The following is a 25,807-nucleotide window of genomic DNA, read 5'->3' on the forward strand; positions in this document are numbered from 1 at the left end:
CTTATTAATTTTTATGATTTATTAGAGTACAAGAGGGCCCCAAATACTGCTTGTGCTTAATGACTTGTAGAGCCTCCTGAAAGGGACCAATATATAATTTTTTTTTTAACATGTCGCCCGTTTTCCACTGAGGCAGGGTGACCCAAAAAGAAATTAATTTTTATGATTTATTAGAGTACAAGAGGGCCCCAAATACTGCCTGTGCATAATGACTTGTAGAGCCTTAATCTCATCCTGAGACACACATACACTACACTTTTACATAGCAATAAAACATGAATTTCAGCATTTCCTTATAAATCTGCCTTATATAGCAGTGTCTTAATATATTGATAATGGTATAGAATTTTTTCATAGATTAGTCATTTGCAGTTTTATTTTTGCTATCCTTTACCTCTTTTTTTTCCTATAATACATTATCATTTACAGGCGAATGGCTCCTACCACCAAGAAAGTGGGAAGTTCATAAAGATTACAGTGATGATATATAAGTAAAGAGACTATTAATTCAAATATCAATGCTAGAACATCATCTCTGCAGTATTGCTACTCACGCAAAGATTGTTGTATTTCTGTGTGATTTGTACTTCTAAAATTTATTGTTTTTCAGAACAACAGAATAGCTTTTCCAGTGGTCTCTACTTGTGTGGCCTCAGAGCAGAGCACCTTCTGACAGCTCTACAGAAAACAGATATCTCCCATCGGCCCAGCAAAAGACTGAAGTTGTTCACAGATCTCTTCTGTGTTGGTATTATATACTATTAATGTTTAATTCAGTTAGTCAGTCATTTTAGTTATCAGTGATGTAGAACACAATTTGCTATCTAACATCTACAGCAGCCAACACCCTGCTAATCAAAACTACAAGTACAGGTGTTGTACAGCAAGTCTTGACAAAGTCTTTTGTTTATTAAAAGTATATCTTCATTAAATCAAAATGGGAGGTCTTAAGTAAACTAATTTCCTCAGTGATCTGCTGGAATCATTAACTCTTTCAGGCTCCAAAGGCAAAATCTGAAGGGGTGCCCCAGTGTCCAAGAAATTTTGAAAAAAAAAAAAAAAAAATATTATTTCTTACAGAATTAAAGATTATATTTTTGTGAAGGTAATAAATCAAAAAAAAATTCTGATCAGTACTTACCGAGATACAGAGGTGAGAAGTTGACCCAAAATGACCGAGTGGTGGCAACATCGGCGATTTCCACAAAATTGCATTTCTTTATTTTACGTTTTTTTATGCTTTTTTCTTTTCTAATTTTTTTCTTTTTCTAGTAACATTTGTGGCCTGTGAGACCAATACTGTATATAATGTATATATATACACTCACTGTATTGAACACAATAACTGCACTAAAGTTATTATTATAATTTTATTTACCACTGTTGTTTACTATAATAAACATGCACAAATTTTGTATAATACTAATGTTCTATTACATATTTACATACGTACAGTCACTGGACATGTTTTTAGAACTGCTGCAGCTTGTGGAAGTCCTTGAAACAAGGTATCATGTACAGAGGTACCTTACATTCCTCACACATAGAGCGAGTGTTTTTGCGCCTTTGTTGCCATCATTTTGTTTGTGCACAGACAACACATCTCTTCTGAGCAAATTTGTTCTTAGTTGCAGGAAGATGTATTATGAAGTGATTACCTTCCCTCCTCAAATGCTTGGGTATTTCCTGAGGAGTTCGAGGACGGTTTTGTATAGCAGGTATTGTTACCTGGTACTTTGTTATAAGTTCTGACAACAGACAAACAAAATTCACCATACAGTGGTTTGTTGCCAGTCTTTATTTGGTACATATTATGTGCATTGAGCATTGAAATGTATATGAGATGGAAGAAAAGTTTCATGTACCACTTGTAACTCTTACAAACACAATCAAAAAAGTCTATTTGCATGTCACATTTGTCAACCAAACGCATATTTTGTGTATAGTCAATCACTGTCACTGGTTTTCGAATACGTTCATTAGTTACTCTATCAACTTTGCCACTGTCTTGCATTTTGTTAGGGTGAATGGTTGTCAACACTGTGACATCTCGTTTGTCATGCCACCGTAATGGCATGATGTCATTGGCAGTAAACACCTGCACCTCACCATTACGAGTGCCTGCATTGAACCTGGGCATATGTTTATGATTAGAATGCACTGCTGTGCCACACACATCAGTCATGTTCACTCACAAGAAATCAATGAGTAAAGGGCTTGTGTACCAGTTATCAGTATATAATGTATGCCCCATACCAAGATAAGGTGCCATCATGTTTCTCACTACGTCACCTGAGATACCCAATAACATCCTGGTATCTTTCAGTGTTTTACTTCCCGTGTGTACAATAATATCCAATACCAGGCCACTGTCACAGTCACAGAGTACAAACAGTTTTACGCCAAAGCGTTTCCTCTTGCTCAGTATATACTGCTTGAATGACAGTCTACCTTTGAACAAAATCAAAGACTCGTCAATTACAAGATTCTTGAATGGATAAAAGTACATGTTGAACTTTTGTTTCAGATACATAAAAACATTTCTAATCTTGTATAACCTGTCACTTCTGTCAGGCCTGGTTTTGTCAGAGAAGTGCAACATACATAACAGTAAGATAAACTTGTTCACTGGGATGATTTCACTGAAGACCGGGGTACAAATTAGCCAATCTGTGGACCAGTATGATTTTATATTATGCTTATAAACATGAGGCATAAGCATTATTGTTGCAAAAGGCAAATACATTTCACCCACAGTTGTCTCTTTCCACCGGTGTGGTCTTGACTGTAGTGATATGATCGTATTTGCCATGGTGTACTCAAAAATACTTGTTACTTTCCGTGACAATAGTTTCCATCAAGGGCTAGTCAAAGAATAGTTCAAAGAATTCCAGTTCATTTGCAGTGTTTCCAAGGGAACAAGCTGGTAGTATTCCACTTTGAGAGTCGTCAAACTGATGGGGAGTGGGAACAAAACTGGGATTTTTGCTGCCAATTCCAGATGTGGTTTGCTGGTGGATACTGGACATCATACCCTGGTTGTGGTTGTAGTTGTAGTTGTGGTGTGGTGGTGGATGACACTCTGGTTTGTCCTTGAGCTGAGGAGTCAGCGGCGTGGGGTCCCAGCCTGGGCTGGTGAGTCATGCATGGCCGTGGCACTACCATCACCACTATCACTATCACCACCAATACCACCATGCCAAGTGTAGCCACATCATCCTCACTTTCACTGTCTATTCCTATTCCTGGTGTAGGGCCACGGGATGTACTCTGGGATGTACTCTGTCCCCTGGGCACTGCATAGGGAACACTCCCCGAACGCATGTGGCGGTGTATATACCGACACTTCATTGGTGAATATGATTCCTCTCTATCACTACTCAAATGATCGTCAAGAGCAATAAAATCATAATCCACATCACTATCATCATCATTACTGAAGTCTGAGGCCTGGCCACGCGAAAATATTAGTTTTCTCTTGCGACGAGGTACAACTGAACGTGACTGAGACGTGCCCACACCAGAGGTAGAAGGTTGAGGATCATCAGGATTTTCTGCACTATTTTTGATATCCTGGTCATTCCTTTTGGTCACTAATTGATCAGAGCCATAGAATTCGTCTTCATTTCCACTTCCATCAGAGTCAGAACTATCAGATAGGAAGAGAGTCCCAATCTGCTTTGGAGTGAGAGCTGCCTTGCGACGAGGCATGGTGAACAAAGGTAACTAAGGCAGCGTTCCGACAGTGCCATACGAGCGCCTAGAATTTTTGTTAACAGCGCACGCACACCACACGGACCCGTTCTCTCAGATGTAGGCCTACCAGCCTTCTTGCACTAAATTTGACGCCACTAGAATTTTGGCGTAGATCTACGGTTTGGACCCTCAATGTATAGCCGTAGATCTATGGCACGGACCCTGAAAGGGTTAAATTCCAATTCTTGATAAGTCTAATAGAAACATCTAAAACATGATACTATATAGCAACTGTATTAATCACAAGAGTATATACAATTATTGAGACCATATAAAAAAGGTGAAGTGTTCTGTAATTTGTTATACAATTGAGATGCAACATAAAAAAAACACAAATGTTATGGATGCTTTTGTTGATTATATAGTTGCACAATTGATCCTGAAGTACAGTACCTGCACTCAGGAGGGATGGGTATGTCACATTTTGGAGGGTTATTTCAACTGTGATGTCTGCACACCTCTGGAAAGACATCTATTAAATAAATGATGGGGAATGTTTTAAGTTGTTAGGTCACCTTATTTTGGTGGGAGATGACTTTTGTGGTAAAAAAAAAAAAATTACTCCAATTCTCATGCATCATAAATACTGTCATGTGTGCACCTGCCTTCTAATACCCTCACTCACAAAACCTGCTAGAATCACAGATTCATCTGCCTCCACACTAGACTTAATAAGACCCACTATAATCGTCCCAGCCTATACATAATAAAGCAGCAGTAAATAGGTTTATCATTCCCATAAGAGATATAATGAATGAATGAATGATTGTGAATATGTTTCTTTGGGTCACCCTGCCTTGGCAGGAGACTTCCAGTGAGGTTGAAAAAGAAGAAAATAGAGGACTTTGAAAAGGCAGGTAAGCGACATCCTAATCATGAGTACCCAAGTGAGAAATTTTTTTCAGTAAAAATCCACCCACTGTACAATGTACTTTCTCCTGATAACCATGCAAATTATTAGGAAATGGCAAAAGAACCCATGGGTTACTATAGGCATACAGTACTTACATAAGCAGAAAAGCACAGGCAAGGCCTAATCTCAAAAGTAAGAACATGGAAATACTGTACAATGTTTTAACCCTTTCAGGGTCCGTCCCGTAGATCTACGGCTTTACGTTCAGGGTCCAAACCGTAGATCTACGTCATGAGCTCAGCTCACTCGGATAAACTGTGAGTGGTACATTTGGGCCTAGATATGAGAGAATACATCTATGTGGTATGTGTGCACCACATAAAACAAATCCTGCAGCACACTGTGTATAATGAGAGAAAAAAAACTGAGACCATGATTTTCGATTAAAACAGCGACTTTGCAGTGTTTTTTCGTATGTTTTTTATAGTTGTATTTGTGATTTCTTGGTCTCATTTGATAGAATGGAAGACATATTACAGAAATAGAGATAATTTTGATTGTTGTTAGCACTGGAAATGGCTTGAAATTGAGCTCAAAGTGGCGGAAATGTTAAATTTTTGCCGATGTTCAAGAGTAAACAAACGACCTCACACGTCTAATACACGCCAGCTGGTGGGTCTAATATACATTCACAAATGTGGTGATGATATTTATACAATTATTACAATATTGCATAACAGTAAATCTTCTATTTTTTGGTGTGAATAAAAATTCATTATGTGAATAAAAAATCAAAATGGAATTTATTTGTAAAGCCTCAAAACATAACTAATGAACAGAGGAAATGTTAGTTTAGTGCCAGGAATACCTACATTGTTTATTTTGGACCCTATTTTGAAATTGGAATATTTTGAACTTTGTGTTAAATTGGCCAAATTACCAATTTCCGGTCACTTTATTTTGTAGTTGAAACAGTTGACTTGGTGATTTCTTGTGCTCAATCGATAGAATAGAAGTAATACTAGTAAAATAGCTGAGAATTTGGTCGACTGGAATAATGTAATTGGCCTAAAATGGGAGTCAAAGTCGGCAAAATCGCCGATTCGTAAATATCGCTGACACATCAAAATTCACGAGAGCATAATTTCGTCAATTTTCCATCAAATTTCGTACTTTTTGTTTTATTACATTCACAAAAAGATTCTCTACCATTTCATAAGAAAAAATAAAAATTTTTTTTTTTGAAAATTCTTGGACACTGGGGCACCACTTCAGATTTTGGCCTTGGACCCTGAAAGGGTTAAGGAAATCATGATATTGTGTTTAGAGTGGAGAATTTTTTTAATAATTACTCTGGCTTTGCATAGGTTTCTTGGATATCCTTCTGTTTCAGTTTTTTTCCTATATGTTTTCTTTAATTTTCTTTAATCATTACAGTCTGGATTGTAGTAAAAAATTTTAGTTTGTCTATTTTTTGTTTGTTATTGTTGTCTGGTGTGAAACAGTTACATTTAGGTACAGGATTTCATTCTTGTTCATTATTTAAAACAAACTCAGAATTTGACACTGGGTTCTTATTAAGTGCACTTCACTAAAGATTTAGTGATATTAACTTGGGTGGTCCCATCTGCATTTGTGATAAGCATGATGGCATAGGCAGCAATCACATTCGTAAAATGAGTTAACCCTTTGGGGGTCGACAGGTCCTCTCAGAGACTTGTTCTCAAGGTCGGCCAAATTTAAAAAAAAAAAAAATTATTTTTTCTTATGAAAAGATGGAGAATATTTTCCCGATCATAATGACACCAAAAGTATGAAATTTGATGGAAAACTTGGGGAATTATGCTCTCTTGAAGTTAGCGGTCTCGATGATGTTGACGCATCGGCGATTTTGCCCTATTTTCAGCCAATTCCAGTGTACTAGTCGACAAAAATCATAACTATTTCGCTAAAACTCCATTTTTTCTATCGAATGAGTACAAGAAACCACCCATTTACTGATTTCAACTATCCAATAAAATGGTCAGAATTTAGCAATTTTGCCAATTTCACACAAATTTCAAGAGATGGCAATTTCCGAATAGGGTCCAGAATAAACAAGAAAGACATTCCTGGCACTAAAATAGCAAGTTCTCTGTTCGTTAGTCACATCCCCAGGCCCCTCTTGTATTTCTTTGGCTTTCCACTTTGAATTTTTATTCTTACAAAAAAAAATTAGATTTACTGTTATGCAGACTACTGCATTAGTGTAGAAATGGTATAAATGATATCAGCGCACTTGTGGAAGAATATTAGACTCATCAGTTGATGTGTATTGGATGCTTGACATGATTTGTTTACTTTTGAACTTTGGTAAAAATCGAACATTTCTGCTACTTTGAGCTCAATTTCAAGGTACTTTTCATTGTAAAACCAGTCAAAATCATCTCAATTTCTGTAATATGTCTTCCATTCTATAAAATGAGACCAAGAAAACTAGAATACAACAATAAATACCATACAAAAATACAGTGCAAAGTCGCTGTTTTAATCCAAAAACACGGTCAAAGTTTTTTTTTCTCATTACGCACTGTGTGCTGCAGGATTTTTTTTATACTGTGCACACTGACCACATAGACTGATTCTTACATATGTAGGCCTACCAGCTTTCTCTCGCTAGATTTGAGGGTGCTAAAATTTAGGTGTACTAGTACGTACGTCAAAAACCCTGGGTCGTAAGACGTACTAGTATGTCCAAAACCCCCAAAGGGTTAAATTCGAATTACATTTCTTTTTATAAAAAAACAGTGTAAGGTATATATTTTCATTTGTATTACTGTTTATAAAAAAATGTGATTCTTTTCAAAACTAATGTTTTTTTTTTTAACATGTTGGCCATCTCCCACCGAGGCATGGTGACTCAAAAACAAAACACTTTCACCATCATTCACACAATATCACTGTCTCTGTAAAAGCGCTCATACATGACAGTTTAGATGGCATGCCAAACAGCCAATATTCCAAACCCCTCCTTTAAAGTGCAGGCATTGTACTTCCCACCTCCAGGACTCGAGTCCGGCTAACTGGTTTCCTTGAATCCCTTCACAAAATATTACCCTTCTCATACTCCAACAGCTCATCAAATCCCAAAAACCATTTGTCTCCATTCACTCCTGACTAACACACTCACACATGCCTTCTGCATATGCCAGTAAAAATAGTAGGACTTAAAATCCTATTATTATCATCTTTTAAATATGGTGCTTACTTTTTCACATTTTTTACGCTATAACTTAATTGAGAATATTGATGATATGTAACTATTTTAAAGCAACTAGACAGACATTCTTTGTTTTTATTCATTTAAACTTGGATTAAGGGTTAATTTGTATTACTGTATGTACTGTATTAGAACATTTTTATATCGTATATTTTTTCTTAATTTGTTTCTGGTATAAATTTTGCTATCTTAGTTTTTAGTTTACATGTACAGTGGACCCCCACATAACGATTACCCCCGAATGCGACCAATTATGTAAGTGTATTTATGTAAGTGCATTTGTACGTGTATGTTTGGGGGTCTGAAATGGACTAATCTACTTCACAATATTTCTTATGGGAACAAATTCGGTCAGTACTGGCACCTGAACATACTTCTGGAGTGAAAAAATATCGTTAACCGGGGGTCCACTGTACTCTGTTGTTAATTAAGTCACTCTTTCTCTGTAGTTGACAATAATTCGTGGTCCCATTCTGTATATGCAGTATAATGCAGTAATTTCTTCTTATTTAGGGTGACGTACGAGTGAAGAACCTGTGGGATCTCGTGTATGTACTGCAAGGACATGCTGACATCTCTCAGCTCTCACCAAACTATACTCAGTCCATCATGCATCATTCTCACCTCATCAAGTGTTCACTGGTTCGTTCATGTCTTATCTAATTTTTTACATCAGCTGCTTGTTGCTCAGGCTTTTACTTACACTTTATTTTGATTTCCAATATTTAGTCAAGCTCATTTAATCATGAGTTGTTAAAGATTTTCCTCAGTATTATTGAGTTTAATCAAATTTGTCTTAAAATTCTGTTAAATTTCATTCATAAGAATTTAAAGGAGTGAGATAGGTTAACTTGGTTTTCTTTTTCATATAAAATAGTGCCAGCCACTGTCATAATATGAGGAAAATATTAATATCAAGAAATTTTAATGAAAATAAGAAAAAATTTTGGAGTGAGTTAAACAAGTTAAGAAAGCCTAGGGAACAAATGGATTTGTCAGTTAAAAACAGAGTAGGAGAGTTAGTAGATGGGGAGATGGAGGTATTGGGTAGATGGCGAGAATACTTTGAGGAACTCTTAAATGTCGATGAAGAAAGGGAGGCGGTAATTTCATGCACTGGCCAGGGAGGTATACCATCTTTTAGGAGTGAAGAAGAGCAGGATGTAAGTGTGGGGGAGGTGCGTGAGGCATTACGTAGAATGAAAGGGGGTAAAGCAGCTGGAACTGATGGGATCATGACAGAAATGTTTAAAGCAAGGGGGGATATAGTGTTGGAGTGGTTGGTATTTTTGTTTAATAAATGTAAGAAAGAGGGGAAGGTACCTAGGGATTGGCGGAGAGCATGTATAGTCCCTTTATATAAAGGGAAGGGGGACAAAAGAGATTGCAAAAATTATAGAGGAATTAGTTTACTGAGTATACCAGGAAAAGTGTACGGTAGGGTTATTATTGAAAGAATTAGAGGTAAGACAGAATATAGGATTGCGGATGAGCAAGGAGGTTTTAGAGTGGGTAGGGGATGTGTAAATTAGGTGTTTACATTGAAGCATATATGTGAACAGTATCTAGATAAAGGTAGGGAAGCTTTTATTGCATTTATGGATTTAGAAAAGGCATATGATAGAGTGGATAGGGGAGCAATGTAGCAGATGTTGCAAGTATATGGAATAGGTGGTAAGTTACTAAATACGTACTGTAAAGAGTTTTTATGAGGACAGTGAGGCTCAGGTTAGGGTGTGTAGAAGATAGGGAGAGTACTTCCTGGTAAAAGTAGGTCTTAGACAGGGCTGTGTAATGTCACCATGGTTGTTTATATATTTATAGACGGGTTTGTAAAAGAAATAAATGCTAGGGTGTTCGGGAGAGGGGTGGGATTAAATTATGGGGAATCAAATACAAAATGGGAAATGACACAGTTACTTTTTGCTGATGATACTGTGCTTATGGGTGATTCTAAAGTGGACGAATTTGGGAGTGTGCGTAAAGGTAGAAAGTTGAAAGTGAACATAGAAAAGCGTAAGGTGATGAGGGTATCAAATGATTTAGATAAAGAAAAATTGGATATCAAATTGGGGAAGAGGAGTATGGAAGAAGTGAATGTTTTCAGATATTTGGGAGTTGACGTATCAGCGGATGGATTTATGAAGGATGAGGTTAATCATAGAATTGATGAGGGAAAAAAGGTCGGTGGTGCATTGAAGTATATAGGGAGACAAAGAATGTTATCTATGGAGGCAAAGAAGGGAATGTATGAAAGTATAGTGGTACCAACACTCTTATATGGGTGTGAAGCTTGGGTTGTAAATGCTACAGTGAGGAGGCAGTTGGAGGCAGTGGAGATGTGCTGTCTAAGGGCAATGTGTGGTGTAAATATTATGCAGAAAATTTGGAGTGTGGAAATTAGGAAGTGTGGAGTTAATAAAAGTATTAGTCAGAGGGCTGAAGAGGGGTTGTTGAGGTGGTTTGGTCATTTAAAGAGAATGGATCAAAGTAGAATGACATGGAGAGCATATAAATCTGTAGGGGAAGGAAGGTGGGGTAGGGGTCATCCTTGAAAGGGATGGAGGGAGGCAGTAAAGGAGGTTGTGTGGGCGAGGGGCTTGGACTTCCAGCAAGCGTGCATGAGCGTGTTAGATAGGAGTGAATGGAGACGAATGGTATTTGGGACCTGACGAGCTGTTGGAGTTTGAGCAGGGTAATATTTAGTGAAGGGATTCAGGGAAACCGGTTATTTTATATAGCTGGACTTGAGTCCTGGAAATGGGAAGTACAGTGCCTGCACTTTAAAGGATGGGTTTTTAGATATTGGCAGTTTGGAGGGATGTGTTGTGTATCTTTATACGTACATACTTCTCATCTGTTGTATTCTGAGCACCTCTGCAAAAACAGTGATTATGTGTAAGTGAGGTGAAAGTGTTGAATGATGATGAAAGTATTTTCTTTTTGGGGATATTCTTTCTTTTTGGGTCACCCTGCCTCGGTGGGAGACGGCTGACTTGTTAAAAAAAAAAATTAATATGATGCATGGACATAATGCTATTGTCAATATTAGACCAATGTATGTTTCAAAAAAGGTGTACAATGCTGGTAGATGTATAAAAGAGATTGTGTGTATTGTTGGGTAACTTTATCATGGGAACTTTTGGACAGTTAAAGGGTTAATGAGATACAGTAAATTTTTGTAATCTCTACTACAAGAAGGCTATGCAATGGTAAGATTGTTTGAAGAGTTAATCTCTGCTATCAGGCAGTGGCTGCAGAGCAAGAAATTGATGCTAACCGTGGCCATGGTGTAGCCAGTCGCAAGCACTCAATGCAAGAGAATCAAGACCTTCTAGCTGAATCATACCTAAGATGTGGAGCCCTTCACCAGTATTGTGAGCTGATGACAAGACTCCACCACTGGGACCATGCACTTGCACTTGCTCCAGCTGTCTCTGTGGAGTATTGGCGGAAACTGATGGCCAGGTAGGCTGTGCTGTCACAATTACTTCTCGTACAGAAATACTTATATTCACTTATAAACTGGTTCATCATTGTCAAAATATGGTTTCTTTTGTTTTGTTTGTGTTTTTATAATTCTGTCCATTCACACATCATTTGTTTCCAACATTTATTTAATCCGCCTGCAACACACTGTTTTATTTCTTATTTGGTTGCACTTCTATTCTTGAATATCTCTTTCTTTATAATATATATATCCATTACACTGTGTATCCAGTGTTCATCCACTCCTTTTTTTTTTTAATATTTGGCACAGAAGGCACAGTTGTTGGTAGGATATTGAAAATTACATGTATTAGAATAGACTTTGTATCTTCACCGATACACAGGCCTTCATTACAGCACCACAGATACGTTGAGTTATTGGCCATCTCTTAAGTTTAAGGACAAGAAAGTACTGAACAATAATTACAAATCAAATAAATAAAAGTAAAAGATAAAATTGTAAGATGTATACTGTAGTTCCCAACTAATGAATTGAGATGCTTTCCTGAGTATCATTTGGAACTTGTGTTCAGTATTTGGACTATTTTTCTCAAGAAACCTTCACTATAATTAAATGCATTATAGTACAACAATAATCTGTATCTAATTTCATTCATTTTTAAACAATATAATTAAAAAAAATTTATTCACCTGAGATAGGTCCCTTTTTGTTTCCTTTCCTCCCTCTTTCACCCCTTGCCCCTCTGTCTCATTCCCTCCCTCTTTCTCCCTTTTTCTCTTTTGTCTCATTCCTTTCCCTGTTCTCCCCTTCCCTCTCTCATTTCCTTTCTCTCTTTTCCCCCTCTCTGTCTCATTCTATTCCACTTTCTCATCTGTCCTCTTTCTCTTCTTCTGTCTTATTCCTCTCCTTTCTACTCTTCCCTCTCTCTCATTCCCTCTCTCTTTCTTTCCTTCCCTCTGTCTCAAGCCCTCCTTCTTCCCTCTTTCTCCTCTTTTGTCTCCTCTTCCTCTGCCATTCCCTCCCTTTCTCCTCTTCCTTTTTGTCTCATTTCCTCCCTCATTTATCCCCTTCCCTCTCTGTCTCATTCCCTTCCTCTCCTTCGCAATACTCATGACGAGTGCCTGTGCTAGTGTAGGAAGCAGGGTACGAGTGAGGGTATCACATGTTTGGGCATGTGATGTGGAAGGAAGTGTTAAGGTGAGTGTGTTAGATGTATAAGAATGTAGGGCTGAGTATCTGGCAAGAGTAATTATTTTGGCCCTGTGGAATTGGATGGAGGTTGTGGTGAGGGTAGCAGGTGCCTGAGTGACAATAGGATCAGCCTTCAAAATATACAGTACTGAACTGCCTTCACTCACTCATACTTCCCACCATAATTATTAAGTTCATGACCATTCTCTGCCAAACAAATGTGAGCCCACCACTCATGTATAAAATAAACATGCACAAACTCTCAGTATATATGGTGAAAAAAATTAATGGTGAAAAGTACAGTAATATGTAAATATAATTCAGATTTGTTAACTGCTAAATCAAGTTCTTGAGCAGTCTCCACCATTCTGATTTTTTTTATGTTGATAATTATCACATCCATAGATTGGGCTTTATAAGAAATTTCAATGTGTACTTGGTTCCAGAGTATACACTGATAATGTTTTTCAAGGTTCTTCTTACCTTGTTAGGCTTTAACATGCTGTTGGAGTGTATGTTCTTTTTCTAAATAGTAGTAGGGATATCTACATTATTGTATGGCTACCCTCGTCTGTATGATATTTATAAGGTGAAAACAGCAAACTTAATGTGGTACTAAACTGTACGCTAATATTTTGCCATTTGCAGTTTGTGTAACATGAATATTTGCTGTGTGTTCCTATAGATTGCATATCTTTCACTGATCCCTTAAAAATGGAAAAAATACTCATATTACATATTTCTTAGCTGTCTCTACATTTGTGGTGATCCACTGAAATGCCCTTCCATCTTTCAAAATGTAGGACTGCAATTAACATGTCTGGAACTTGATTCCACTTACCTGGATTTTGAGTCAGATTAGCTGAACTCAAGGTACTCTTGTCATCCTTTTGCAAATATATGTTTTTCCTTTGTTTAATCTTTCTGCTTGCCTAAGATATTTTCTACTTTTTAATTTCTTAAGTTCATATTTATTTTGATCTGGTTTCAATAAAGGTTTTTCTCCCTCACAAGTGTGTTTTTCGTTAAAATTTTTTGCTGTGGTGCTTATATGATTGAATCAGTATTTATGTGCCATTTCACTCTATACTGTTGTTTATTCTAGGTTATGTGTAGTACAGTATTTAAACTGTTGGTACTGGCAACAAGCCAACAAGTGGAAAGAATAAGATACAATGTGTAGAGGAAACCTGTAATGTTTAGGGTTTTACCCAATAAGGGCTTTTATCAAGTACATAGTGAAAACATCACCATGGCTGACAAGAGCAGAGGTGTTGTTTTACTAGACATTGATTACCATCATACAAAAGGGATAGACCTACTTAGTATCAACAATACTTATGACACATCTCACCTTAAGCTATAGAAGAATATAAAAGTTTTACTGGGCAAAGCCTGGAAAATGCTATTGCATTCCACCCAAAGTAAGAATTTATGTTATGTCCTGTCTATTAACCCTTGATCTGCACACATTTATGGGCTTCCAAAATTCATAATCCCAATATTCCTCTGTCTTATAACATCTAGCAGTGTGCCACACAAATTTGTCAGAGTTATGGCTAAAATCTGCCCCAGATATAAAGTACTATTGGCCACCGTATCTTTGTCACTCTGGAGATCCCATTTCCCAGTTCACTAATGTGAACATGAAAAATAAGAAACTGGTAATCCTGGTCAGCACCTCTCTCTCTCTACATAGGTCCCCATAGAACAAATTCTTGCATTTGTGAGCAGCCATACCATGAACTGTCTTTATCTTCCACTGGCTGTTCAAGACTTCATTTTTTGGTGAGATTTTTGTTCAGTTCATTTTGTTTGCCTACAAGTCAGAACTCTACAGACAAAAATTTTGTGTGGCAATGGGTTCGCCATTCAGTACTATGCTTTTGTGGAATCATACCCTGACACATTACATGGCTTAGGTATGCTGACGACATCTTGGTCTTAGTATTGAGGCGCTTTAACCTCACTGACTTTAAGGATCAACTTGTGTAGGTCTAATCTTCAATCTGGTTTACTCTTTAAGAAGAAATAGGTGACTCTCTAGTCTTCTCAATTGTTCATTTTACCAAGGTAGGCGAGCACTTGAAATGCACCAGCTAGAGAAAACCTTTCCATAGAGATGAGCTAACATGTCTATTTTCACCACAATCTCAAAACTAAGAAAGAAGTTATCATCTACGTCTTCCTTTGTGCTCTCAGATTCTGCAGCAAGGAATTTCTGCAGATTAAGGAAGAAAATATTAAGAAAACCTTTGTTAGCTAAAAAGTTCCACCTTCCTGCAAACAAAATGCTCTACATATACACAACAGTTCTAGGAGTCAAATAGAAACTGACAGCAGGCTCATTTTACATACACAGCAGTGCTAGGAGCCAAATAGAAACTGAAGGCAGGCTTATTCTACATACACAGCAGTGCTAGGAGCCAAATAAAAACTGAAGGCAAGCTCATTCTACATACACAGCAGTGTTAGGAGCCTAATAGAAACTGATGGCAGGCTCATTCTACATACACAGCAGTGCTAGGAGCCAAATGGAAACTGAAGGCAGGCTCATTTTACATACACAGCAGTGCTAGGAGCCAAATAGAAACTGAAGGTAGGCTCATTCTGCTCACCTTACCCATGGCAGACACAGTCTCCTTTTTCTTTGTAATTCAAATGCAGACATAGCAGTAGTCACCACCAAGATCATCAAAGAAATTACCAAAGCTGTTAGACCTAATGCATCACCAAAAGTTTGTATTTGGGAAACTCGTAGAAATTTACCTACACATGCCTTCGAGAGCATAAATGTACCTGCAGAATTGATAACATTAATAATGCCTAATGTTTTCCTGTTCCATGGCTTGGGAGAAAGCTACACTCATTTTCCTAGAAAATGACATAGATAAGAGCAGTAGTAGTAGTAGTAGTATTGGTAGTACTAGTAGTAGTAGTAGTAGTAGGTTGGGAGACAGACAGCAACCACCCAAGGAGGTACTACCGTCATTCCAAGTGAGTGTAAAACGAAAGCATGTAATTGTTTTACATGATGGTAGGATTTCTGGTGTCTTGTTTCTATCTCATGTGCATGTAAGCTTTCAGGTATGTCTTGCTACTTCTACTTACACTTGGGTCACACTACACATGCATTTTTTTTTTTAACAAGTCGGCCGTCTTCCACTGAAGCAGGGTGACCCAAAAAGAAAATCCCCATAAAGAATATACTTTCATCATCATTCAACACTTTCACCTCACTCACACATAATCACTGTTTTTACAGAGGTGCTCAGAATACAACAATTTAGAAGCATATACGTATAAAGATACACAACATATCCCTCCAAGCTGCCTCCAAACCCCTCCTTTAAAGTGCAGGCATTGTACTTCCCATTTCCAGGACTCAAGTCCGGCTATATAAAAATAACCGGTTTCCCAGAATCCCTTCACTAAATATTACCCTGCTCACACTCCAACGGCTCCTCAGGTCCCACACTCCTATCTAACCCACTCATGCATTCTTGCTGGAAGTCCAAGCCCCTCGCCCACAAAACCTCCTTTACCCCCACCCTCCAACCTTTTCGAGGATGACCCCTACCCCGCCTTCCTCCCCTACAGATTTATACGCTTTCCATGTCATTCTAATTTGATCCATTCTCTCTAAATGACCAAACCATCTCAACAACCCCTCTTCAGCCCTCTGACTATTACTTTTATTAACTCCACACCTTCTCCTGATTTCCAAACTCCAAATTTTCTGCATAATATTTACACCACACACATTGCCCTTAGAGAGGACATCTCCACTGCCTCCAACTGTCTCCTTGCTACAGCAAGTTTCATACAGTTTCATACATTCCCTTCTTTGCCTCCAAGGGTAATGTTTTTTGTCTGGAAGAAGTGAATGTTTTCAGATACTTGAGAGTTGACGTGTCGGCGGATGGATTTATGAAGGATGGGGTTAATCATAGAATTGATGAGGGAAAAAAGGTGAGTGGTGTGTTGAGGTATATGTGGAGTCAAAAAATGTTATCTATGGAGGCAAAGAAGGGAATGTATGAAAGTATAGTAGTACCAACACTCTTATATGGATGTGAAGCTTGGGTGGTAAATGCAGCAGTGAGGAGACGGTTGGAGGCAGTGGAGATGTCCTGTCTAAGGACAATGTGTGGTGTAAATATTATGCGGAAATTAGCATTAGTCAGAGGGCAGAAGAGGGGTTGTTGAGGTGGTTTGGTCATTTAGAGAGAATGGATCAAAGTAGAATGACATGGAAAGCATATAAATCTATAGGGGAAGGAAAGAGGGGTAGGGGTCGTCCTCGAAAGGGTTGGAAAGAGGGGGTAAAGGAGGTTTTGTGGGCGAGGGGCTTGGACTTCCAGCAAGCGTGCATGAGCGTGTTAGATAGGAGTGAATGGAGACGAATGATACTTGGGACCTGACGATCTGTTGGAGTGTGAGCAGGGTAATATTTAGTGAAGGGATTCAGGGAAACCGGTTATTTTCATATAGTCGGACTTGAGTCCTGGAAATGGGAAGTACAATGCCTGCACTTTAAAGGAGGGGTTTGGGATATTGGCAGTTTGGAGGGATATGTTGTGTATCTTTATACGTATATGCTTCTAAACTGTTGTATTCTGAGCACCTCTGCAAAAGCAGTGATAATGTGTGAGTGTGGTGAAAGTGTTGAATGATGATGAAAGTATTTTCTTTTTGGGGATTTTCTTTCTTTTTTGGGTCACCCTGCCCCGGTGGGAGACGACCGACTTGTTGAAAAAAAAAAAAATATACCTTGACATACCACTCACCATTTTTTCTTCATCAGTTCTATGATTAACCTCATCATTCAAAATCCATCCACTGACACGTCAACTCCCAAATATCTGAAAACATTCACTTCTTCCATACTCCTCTCCAATTTGATATCCAATTTTTCTTTATCTAAATCATTTGACACCCTCATCACCTTACTCTTATCTATGTTCACTTTCCACTTTCTACCTTTACACACTCCCCTTGTTCTTATTGCTTTTCCTTTCATATCCATGGGGAAGTGGAATAAGAATCTTTCCTCCATAAGCCATGCGTGTTGTAAAAGTCGGGAACAATGGTCTAGTAACCCCTTTTCCTGTATAGCCTACTAAAAAGAAAAAGAAGAAAACTGTCAAAGTGGGATGTTTGAATATGTGTGGATGTTGTGCAAATGATAAGAAAGAAATGATTGTGGACGTTATGAATGAGAAGAAGATGGATATCCTGGCTTTAAGTGAAACAAAGCTGAAGGGGGTGGGAGAGTTTCAGTGGGGAGAAATGAATGGGATTAGGTCAGGGGTTTCAAATAGATTTAGAGCTACAGAAGGAGTAGCAATAATGTTGAAGGATAAATTATGGCAGGAAAAGAGGGAATATAAATGTATTAATTCAAGGATTATATGGCGTTAAATAAGGATTGGATGTGAAAAGTGGGTTATAGTAACCATTTATGCACCTAGAGAAGAGAGAAGTGTAGAAGATTTACCTGGAGTTTACCTGGAGAGAGTTCCGGGGGTCAATGCCCCCGTGGCCCGGTCTGTGACCAGGCCTCCTGGTGGATCAGAGCCTGATCAACCAGGCTGTTGCTGCTGGCTGCACGCAAACCAACGTACGAGCCACAGCCCGGCTGGTCAGGAACCGACTTTAGGTGCTTGTCCAGTGCCAGCTTGAAGACTGCCAGGGGTCTGTTGGTAATCCCCCTTATGTATGCTGGGAGGCAGTTGAACAGTCTCGGGCCCCTGACACTTATTGTATGGTCTCTTAACGTGCTAGTGACACCCCTGCTTTTCATTGGGGGGATGTTGCATCGTCTGCCAAGTCTTTTGCTTTTGTAGTGAGTGATTTTCGTGTGCAAGTTCGGTACTAGTCCCTCTAGGATTTTCCAGGTGTATATAATCATTGAGAGAGATTTTGGTAAATGTTGAGTGAATGCATGGGGAGTTTTGAACCAAGTGTGAGAGTACTTGTGGTTGGGGATTTCAGTGCTAAATTGGGTAAAAATGTTGTGAAAGGAGTACAGTGGACCCCCGCATAACGATATTAATCCGTTCATGAGAGCTCATTGTTATGCGAAATTATCGTTATGCGAATGAATTTTCCCCATAAGAAATAATGGAAATCAAATTAATCCGTGCAAGACACCCAAAAGTATGAAAAAAAAAATTTTACCACATGAAATATACATTTTCCTACACACAAAGAGAAGGATACATGCACAATAGTAGAGTAGTACATGCACAGTATATATTGTGCATGTACTACTCTACTAAATGAAGAATAAATGACACTTACCTTTATTGAAGATGCAGCAATGACAGATGAGACACTGTGTCCTGGGAGTGCCTTTTCCTCCTGAGTACTGTAGGTCCTGTTTGGCATTTTCTTCCAGAACAGGCCTTATCACACTGTGTATGTCACTACGATTCTTAAATCTCTCAAACCAACCTTTGCTGGCTTTAAATTCACCAATATGAGCACTAGTTCCAGGCATTTTTCCCTGTTCATCTGGGTGTTAGTCAACTGGTGTGGGTTGCATCCTGGGAGACAAGATTAAGGACCCCAATAGAAATAAGTTAGAGTCCTCGATGATGCACTGACTTTCTTGGGTTATCCTGGCTGGCTAACCCTCTGGGGTTAATTGTTTCTTGGTATTCTCAATAAGCCACACCAACAACGGTGCTACAGCAGCAGCAGCAGCAACTGACAGTGCTACAGCAGCAGCAGCAGCAGCAGCTGACAGTGCTACAGCAGCAGCAGCTGACAGTGCTACAGCAGCAGCAGACGATGCTACAGCAGCAGCAGACGGTACTACAGCAGCAGCAGCAGCAGACAGTATTACAGCAGCAGCAGCTGACGGTGGTACAGCAGCAGCAGCAGCAGCTGATGGTGGTACAGCAGCAGCAACAGCTGACAGTGCTACAGCAGCAGCAGCAGCTGACAGTGCTACAGCAGCAGCAGACAATGCTACAGCAGCAGCAGATGGTACTACAACAGCAGCAGCAGCAGCTGATGGTGGTACAGCAGCAGCAGCAGCTGACGGTGCTACAGCAGCAGCAGCAGCTGACAGTGCTACAGCAGCAGCAGCAGCTGACAGTGCTACAGCAGCAGCAGCAGCTGACAGTGCTACAGCAGCAGCAGACGATGCTACAGCAGCAGCAGACGATGCTACAGCAGCAGCAGACGGTACTACAGCAGCAGCAGCAGCAGATGGTACTACAACAGCAGCAGCAGCAGCTGACGGTGGTACAGCAGCAGCAGCAGCTGACGGTGGTACAGCAGCAGCAGCAGCTGACAGTGCTACAGCAGCAGCAGCAGCAGCATCAGCAGTTGACCATGGTACCACAGTATTTCGATATTATTTCTCACCCTTTTTACCACAGGGTTGGCACTAGAAGCTTTCTTGGGGCCCATGGTCACTTATTTTGCAGATAAAATCACCAAAAACACTGTAATAATACGAAATGTTACGATTGTATGCTTGGATGTTACCGCGGAGGCTGGCTTGTAAACAATGCCACCGGCGGAACATGTGAGGCTGGCTCAGGCCTCACATAGATGTGTCTCAGACGAACAGCATTGAGCGGGTTTTTTAGCGGTATGTGAGGCAAAATCTTAGTGATAAAATGTATCGGTATGCGGATTTAACGTTATGTAAGGCCAATGGTATGCGGGGGTTCACTGTAGTAGGTAAATTTGGGGTGCCAGGGGTTAATGAAAATGGGGAGCCTTTAATTGAGCTATGTGTAGAAAGAGGTTTGGTAATAAGTAATACATATTGTATGAAAAAGAGGGTAAGTAAGTATACAAGGTATGATATAGCACGTGATGAAAGTAGTTTGTTAGATTATGTATTGGTGAATAAAAGGTTGATGGGTAAGCTCTAGGATGTACATGTTTATAGAGGGGCAAATGATATATCAGATCATTATTTAGTTGTAGCTACAGTTAGAGTAAGAGGTAGATGGGACAAAAGGAAAATGGCAACAAGTAAGAGAGAGGTGAAAGTGTATAAACTAAGGGAGAAGGAAGTTAGGGTGAGATATAAGCAACTATGGATCCTCGCCTTAGGAACGCATCGCGTTATGTTAAATCCGCCATGCACAGCATTTGAACGCAAAAATTTTGCCTCGCCTTACGTGATTCGTCCGGGACGCATCCCACGTGTGGCCTCAGCGCCAGTGTTTACAAGCCAGTCAGTGCGGTCGCATCTGTACATACATTCGATACATTTCACATTATCCCAGTGTATTTAGTGCTTGTAACTGTAAAATATGTCACCATGGACCCCACGAAAGCTTCTAGTGCCATCCCTGTGGTAAAAAGGGGCAAGAATTAGTATGAAATTGAAAAAAAGAGATCAAGGAAATGTGTGCAAAGTGGGTTGAACTGCAAACCTTTATGGATGAAAATCACCCTGACACAGCTACTGCAAGCCATGTTGGCAACCTGTACAATGACAGTGTTATGGCCCATTTTAGAAAAGTCTTAAAGGAACGGGAGGCACAGAGCTCTATGGACCGATTTGTTGTGTGACAGAGGTCCAGTGACTCTCAAGCTGGTCCTAATGGCATTAAAAGAAAAAGGGAAGTAACCCCGGAAAAGGACTTGCTACCTCAAGTCCTAATGGAAGGGGATTTCCCTTCTAAACAATAACTTCCACACTCTTCCCTCCTCCCATGCCATCAATCATCACCAGATGTTTAATAAAGGTAAGTGTCATGTATTCTGTTCTTAGTAGAGTAATAATTGTGCATGTCTTCTTCAGTTTGTGTGTATTAAAATTAATATTTCATGTGGTAAAAAAAATTTTCTTTCATACTTTGGGGTGTCAGGAATGGATTAATTTGATTTCCATTATTTCTTATGGGGAAAATTAATTCGGCTAACGATAATTTCGGCTTACGATGAGCTCTCAGGAACGGATTAATATCGTAAGGCGGTGGTCCACTGTATTTGCAGAAAGGTGGGCTAGTGCAAGTTTGAGTAGTGGGGGGGTTGAAGAGGGTTGGAATAGTTTTAAAAATGCAGTATTAGAATGTAGGGCAGAAGTTTGTGGCTGTAGGAGGGTGGGTGCAGGAGGAAAGATGAGTGATTGGTGGATTGATGAAGTAAAGGGTGTGATAAAAGAGAAAAATGTAGCGTGTGAGAGGTTTTTACAAAGAATAAGTGTTGTAAGAAGAGCAGAGTATATGGAGAGTAAAAGAAAGGTGAAGAGAGTGGTGAGAGAGTGCTAAAGGAGAGCAGATGATTGAGTGGGAGAGGCACTGTCAAGAAATTTAAATGAAAATGAGAAAAAAAATTTGGAGTGAGATAAACAAGTTAAGAAAGCCTTGGGAACAAATGGTTTTGTCAGTTAAAAACAGAGTAGGGGAGTTAGTAGATGGGGAGATGGAGGTTTTGGGTAGATGGCGGAAATATTTTGAGGAACTTTTAAATGTCGATGAAAAAAAGGTGGTAATTTCATGCCCTGGCCAGGGAGGTATAACATCTTTTAGGAGTGAAGAAGAGCAGGATGTGAGTGTGGGGGAGATGCACGAGGCATTACTTAGAATGAAAGGGGGTAAAGCAGCTGGAACTGATGGGATTATGACAGAAATATTAAAAGCAGGGGGATATAGTGTTTGAGTGGTTGGTATTTTTGTTTAATAAATATATGAAAGAGGGGAAGGTACCTAGGGTTTTTGGGACCTGACAACCTGTTGGAGTGTGAGTAGGGCATTATTTAGTGAAGGGATTCAGGAAAACCAGTTATTTTTATATAGCCGGACTTGAGTACTGGAAATGGGAAGTACAATGCCTGCACTTTAGAGGAGGGGTTTGGGATATTGGCAGTTTGGAGGGATATGTTGTATATCTTTATATATGCTTCTGGAATAGTTTTAAAAATGCAGTATTAGAATGTGGGGCAGAAGTTTGTGGTTATAGGAGGGTGGGGGCAGGAGGAAAGAGGAGTGATTGGTGGAATGATGAAGTAAAGGGTGTGATAAAAGAGAAAAAGTTAGCTTATGAGAGGTTTTTACAAAGCAGAAGTGTTATAAGAAGAGTAGAGTATATGGAGAGTAAAAGAAAGGTGAAGAGAGTGGTGAGAGAGTGGAAAAGGAGAGCAGATAATAGAGTGGGATAGGCACTGTCAAGAAATTTTAATGAAAATAAGAAAAAATTTTGAAATGAGTTAAACAAGTTAAGAAAGCCTAGAGAACGAATGGATTTGTCAGTTGAAAACAGAGTAGGGGAGTTAGTAGATGGGGAGATGGAGGTTTTGGGTAGATGGCGAGAATATTTTGAGAACTTTTAAATGTCGATGAAGAAAGGGAAGCGGTAATTTCATGCACTGGCCAGAGAGGTATGCCATCTTTTAGGAGTGAAGAAGAGCAGGATGTAAGTGTGGGGGAGGTGCGTGAGGTATTACATAGAATGAAAGGGGGTAAAGCAGCTGGAACTGATGGGATCATGACAGAAATGTTAAAAGCAGGGGGGGATATAGTGTTGGAATGTACTTTTGTTTAATAAATGTATGAAAGAGGGGAAGGTACCTAGGGATTGGCAGAGAGCATGTATAGTCCCTTTATATAAAGGGAAGGGGGACAAAAGAGATTGTAAAAATTATAGAGGAATAAGTTTACTGAGTATACCAGGAAAAGTGTATGGTAGGGTTATAATTGAAAGAATTAGAGGTAAGACAGAACGTTGGATTGCGGATGAGCAATGAGGTTTCAGAGTGGGTAGGGGATGTGTAGATCAAGTGTTTACATTGAAGCATATATGTGAACAGTATTTAGATAAAGGTAGGGAAGTTTATATTGCATTTATGGATTTAGAAAAGGCATGTGATAGAGTGGATAGGGGAGCAATGTGGCAGATGTTGCAAGTACAGTGGACCCCCGCATAACGCTATTAATCCGTTCCTGAGAGCTCAATGTTATGCGAAATTATCGTTATGCGAATTAATTTTCCCCATAAGAAATGATGGAAATCAAATTAATCCATGTAAGACACCCTTTAAAAGTATGAAAAAAAAAATTTACCACATGAAATATTAATTTTAATACACACAAACTTAAGAAAACATGCACAGTTACATGACACTTACCTTTATTGAAGATGTGGTGATGATTGATGGGATGGGAGGAGGGGAGATTGGATGGTTTTAGTGTTTAGAAGGGGAATCCCCTTCCGTTAGGACTTGAGGTGTCAAGTCCTTTTCCGGGGTTGCTTCCCTTCTTCTTTTAATGCCACTAGGACCAGCTTCAGAGTCACTGGACTTTTGTCGCACAACATATCTGTCCATAGTGGCCTGTACCTCTCGTTCCTTTATGACTTTCCTAAAGTGTTTCACAACAGTGTCAGTGTAATAGTCACCAGCACGGTTTGCAATAGCTGTGTGAGGGTGATTTTCATCCATGAAGGTTTGCACTTCAAGCCACTTTGCACAGATTTCCTTAATCTTTGAAGTAGGCAACTTCTTCAATTTCTCTCTCTGAACTGGCAGCCTCTCCATGCCTTGTCACACTATGTATGCCACTACGCCTCTTAAATCTCTCAAACCAACCTTTGCTGGCCTTAAATTCACTCGCATCACCACTAGTTGCAGGCATTTTTCTAATTAAATCCCCGTGCAACTTCCTAGCCTTTTCACTTATGATTGCTTGAGAGATGCTATTGCCTGCTATCTGTTTTTCGTTTATCCACACCAATAACAGTCTCTCAACATCATCTATCACTTGCGATCTCTGTTTCAAAAGCACAGTTAAACCTTTGGCAAGAACAGCTTCCTTGATTGCCGTTCTCTTGGACACAATAGAAGCGATGGTTGATAGGGGTTTACTATACAACCTGGCCAGCTCGGAGACACGCACTCCACTTTCATACTTAGCAATGATCTCTTTCTTCATCTCCATAGTAATTCTCACCCTTGTTCCTGTAGGGTTGGCACTAGAAGCTTTCTTGGGGCCCATGGTCACTTATTTTTCAGGTGAAATCACTATAAAAAGGCTGTAATAATACGAAATGTTCCGATTGTATGCTTGAATGTTACCGCGGAGGCTGGCTTGTAAACAATGCCACTGGCAGAACAAGTGAGGCTGGCTCAGGCCGCATGGACGTGTCTCAGACGAATCGCGTTGAGCGAATTTTTTAACACTTCGAGGCAAAATTTTAGCGATAAAATGTATCGCTATGAGGATTTAACACTATGCGATGCCAGCGTTATGCGGGGGTCCACTGTACGTATATGGAATAGGTGGTAAGTTACAAAATGCTGTAAAGAGTTTTTGTGAGGATAGTGAGGCTCAGATTAGGGTGTGTAGAAGAGAGGGAGACTACTTCCCAGTAAAAGTAGGTCTTTGACAGGGATGTGTAATGTCACCATTGTTGTTTAATATATTTATAGATGGGTTTGTAAAAGAAGTAAATGCTAGGGTGTTCGGGAGAGGGGTGGGATTAAATTATGGGAAATCAAATACAAAATGGGAATTGACACAGTTGCTTTTTGCTGATGATACTGTGCTCATGGGAGATTTTAAAGAAAAATTGCAAAGGTTAGTGGATGAGTTTGGGAGTGTGTGTAAAGGTACAAAGTTGAAAGTGAACATAGAAAAGAGTAAGGTGATGAGGGTATCAAATGATTTAGATAAAGAAAAATTGGATATCAAATTGGGGAGGAGGAGTATGGAAGAAGTGAATGTTTTCAGATACTTGGGAGTTGACGTGTCGGCGGATGGATTTATGAAAGATGAGGTTAATCATAGAATTGTTGAGAGAAAAAAGGTGAGTGGTGCGTTGAGGTATATTTGGAGACAAAAAACGTTATCTATGGAGGTGAAGAAGGGAATGTATGAAAGTATAGTAGTACCAACACACTTACATGGGTGTGAAGCTTGGGTTGTGAATGCAGCAGCGAGGAGGCGGTTGGAGGCAGTGGAGATGTCCTGTCTAAGGGCAATGTGTGGTGTAAATATTGTGGAGAAAATTCGGAGTGTGGAAATTAGGAGAAGGTGTGGAGTTAATAAAAGTGTTAGTCAGAGGGCTTAAGAGGGGTTGTTGAGGTGGTTTGGTCATTTAGAGAGAATGGATCAAAGTAAAATGACTATGTAGATCATATAAATCTGTAGGAGAAGGAAGGCGGGGTAAAGGAGGTTTTGTGGGCAAGGGGCCTGGACTTCCAGCAAGTGTGCGTGAGCGTGTCAGATAGGAGTGAATGGAGACGAATGGTATTTGGGACCTGATGATCTGTTGGAGTGTGAGCAGGGTAATATTTAGGTCACACTTCACAGACACGCACATG

The 25,807-nt window shown here is 39.4% G+C and overlaps 1 protein-coding gene across 3 annotated transcripts in view; it reads left to right on the forward strand.

Annotated features, from left to right (window-relative positions):
- Positions 1 to 25,807, forward strand: part of LOC128691214 (WD repeat-containing protein 17-like) — a 245,478-nt gene that overhangs the window by 81,937 nt on the left and 137,734 nt on the right. For all 3 annotated transcript variants that reach the window (XM_053780080.2, XM_053780079.2, XM_053780078.2), the window contains exons 14-16: positions 611 to 744; positions 8,382 to 8,510; positions 11,116 to 11,336. In XM_053780080.2, coding sequence (XP_053636055.2) covers positions 611 to 744; positions 8,382 to 8,510; positions 11,116 to 11,336 — 484 coding nt within the window. The remainder of the gene's footprint in view (positions 1 to 610; positions 745 to 8,381; positions 8,511 to 11,115; positions 11,337 to 25,807) is intronic.

Source organism: Cherax quadricarinatus, chromosome 27, assembly GCF_038502225.1.
Source record: "Cherax quadricarinatus isolate ZL_2023a chromosome 27, ASM3850222v1, whole genome shotgun sequence".
Lineage (NCBI taxonomy): Eukaryota > Metazoa > Arthropoda > Malacostraca > Decapoda > Parastacidae > Cherax > Cherax quadricarinatus.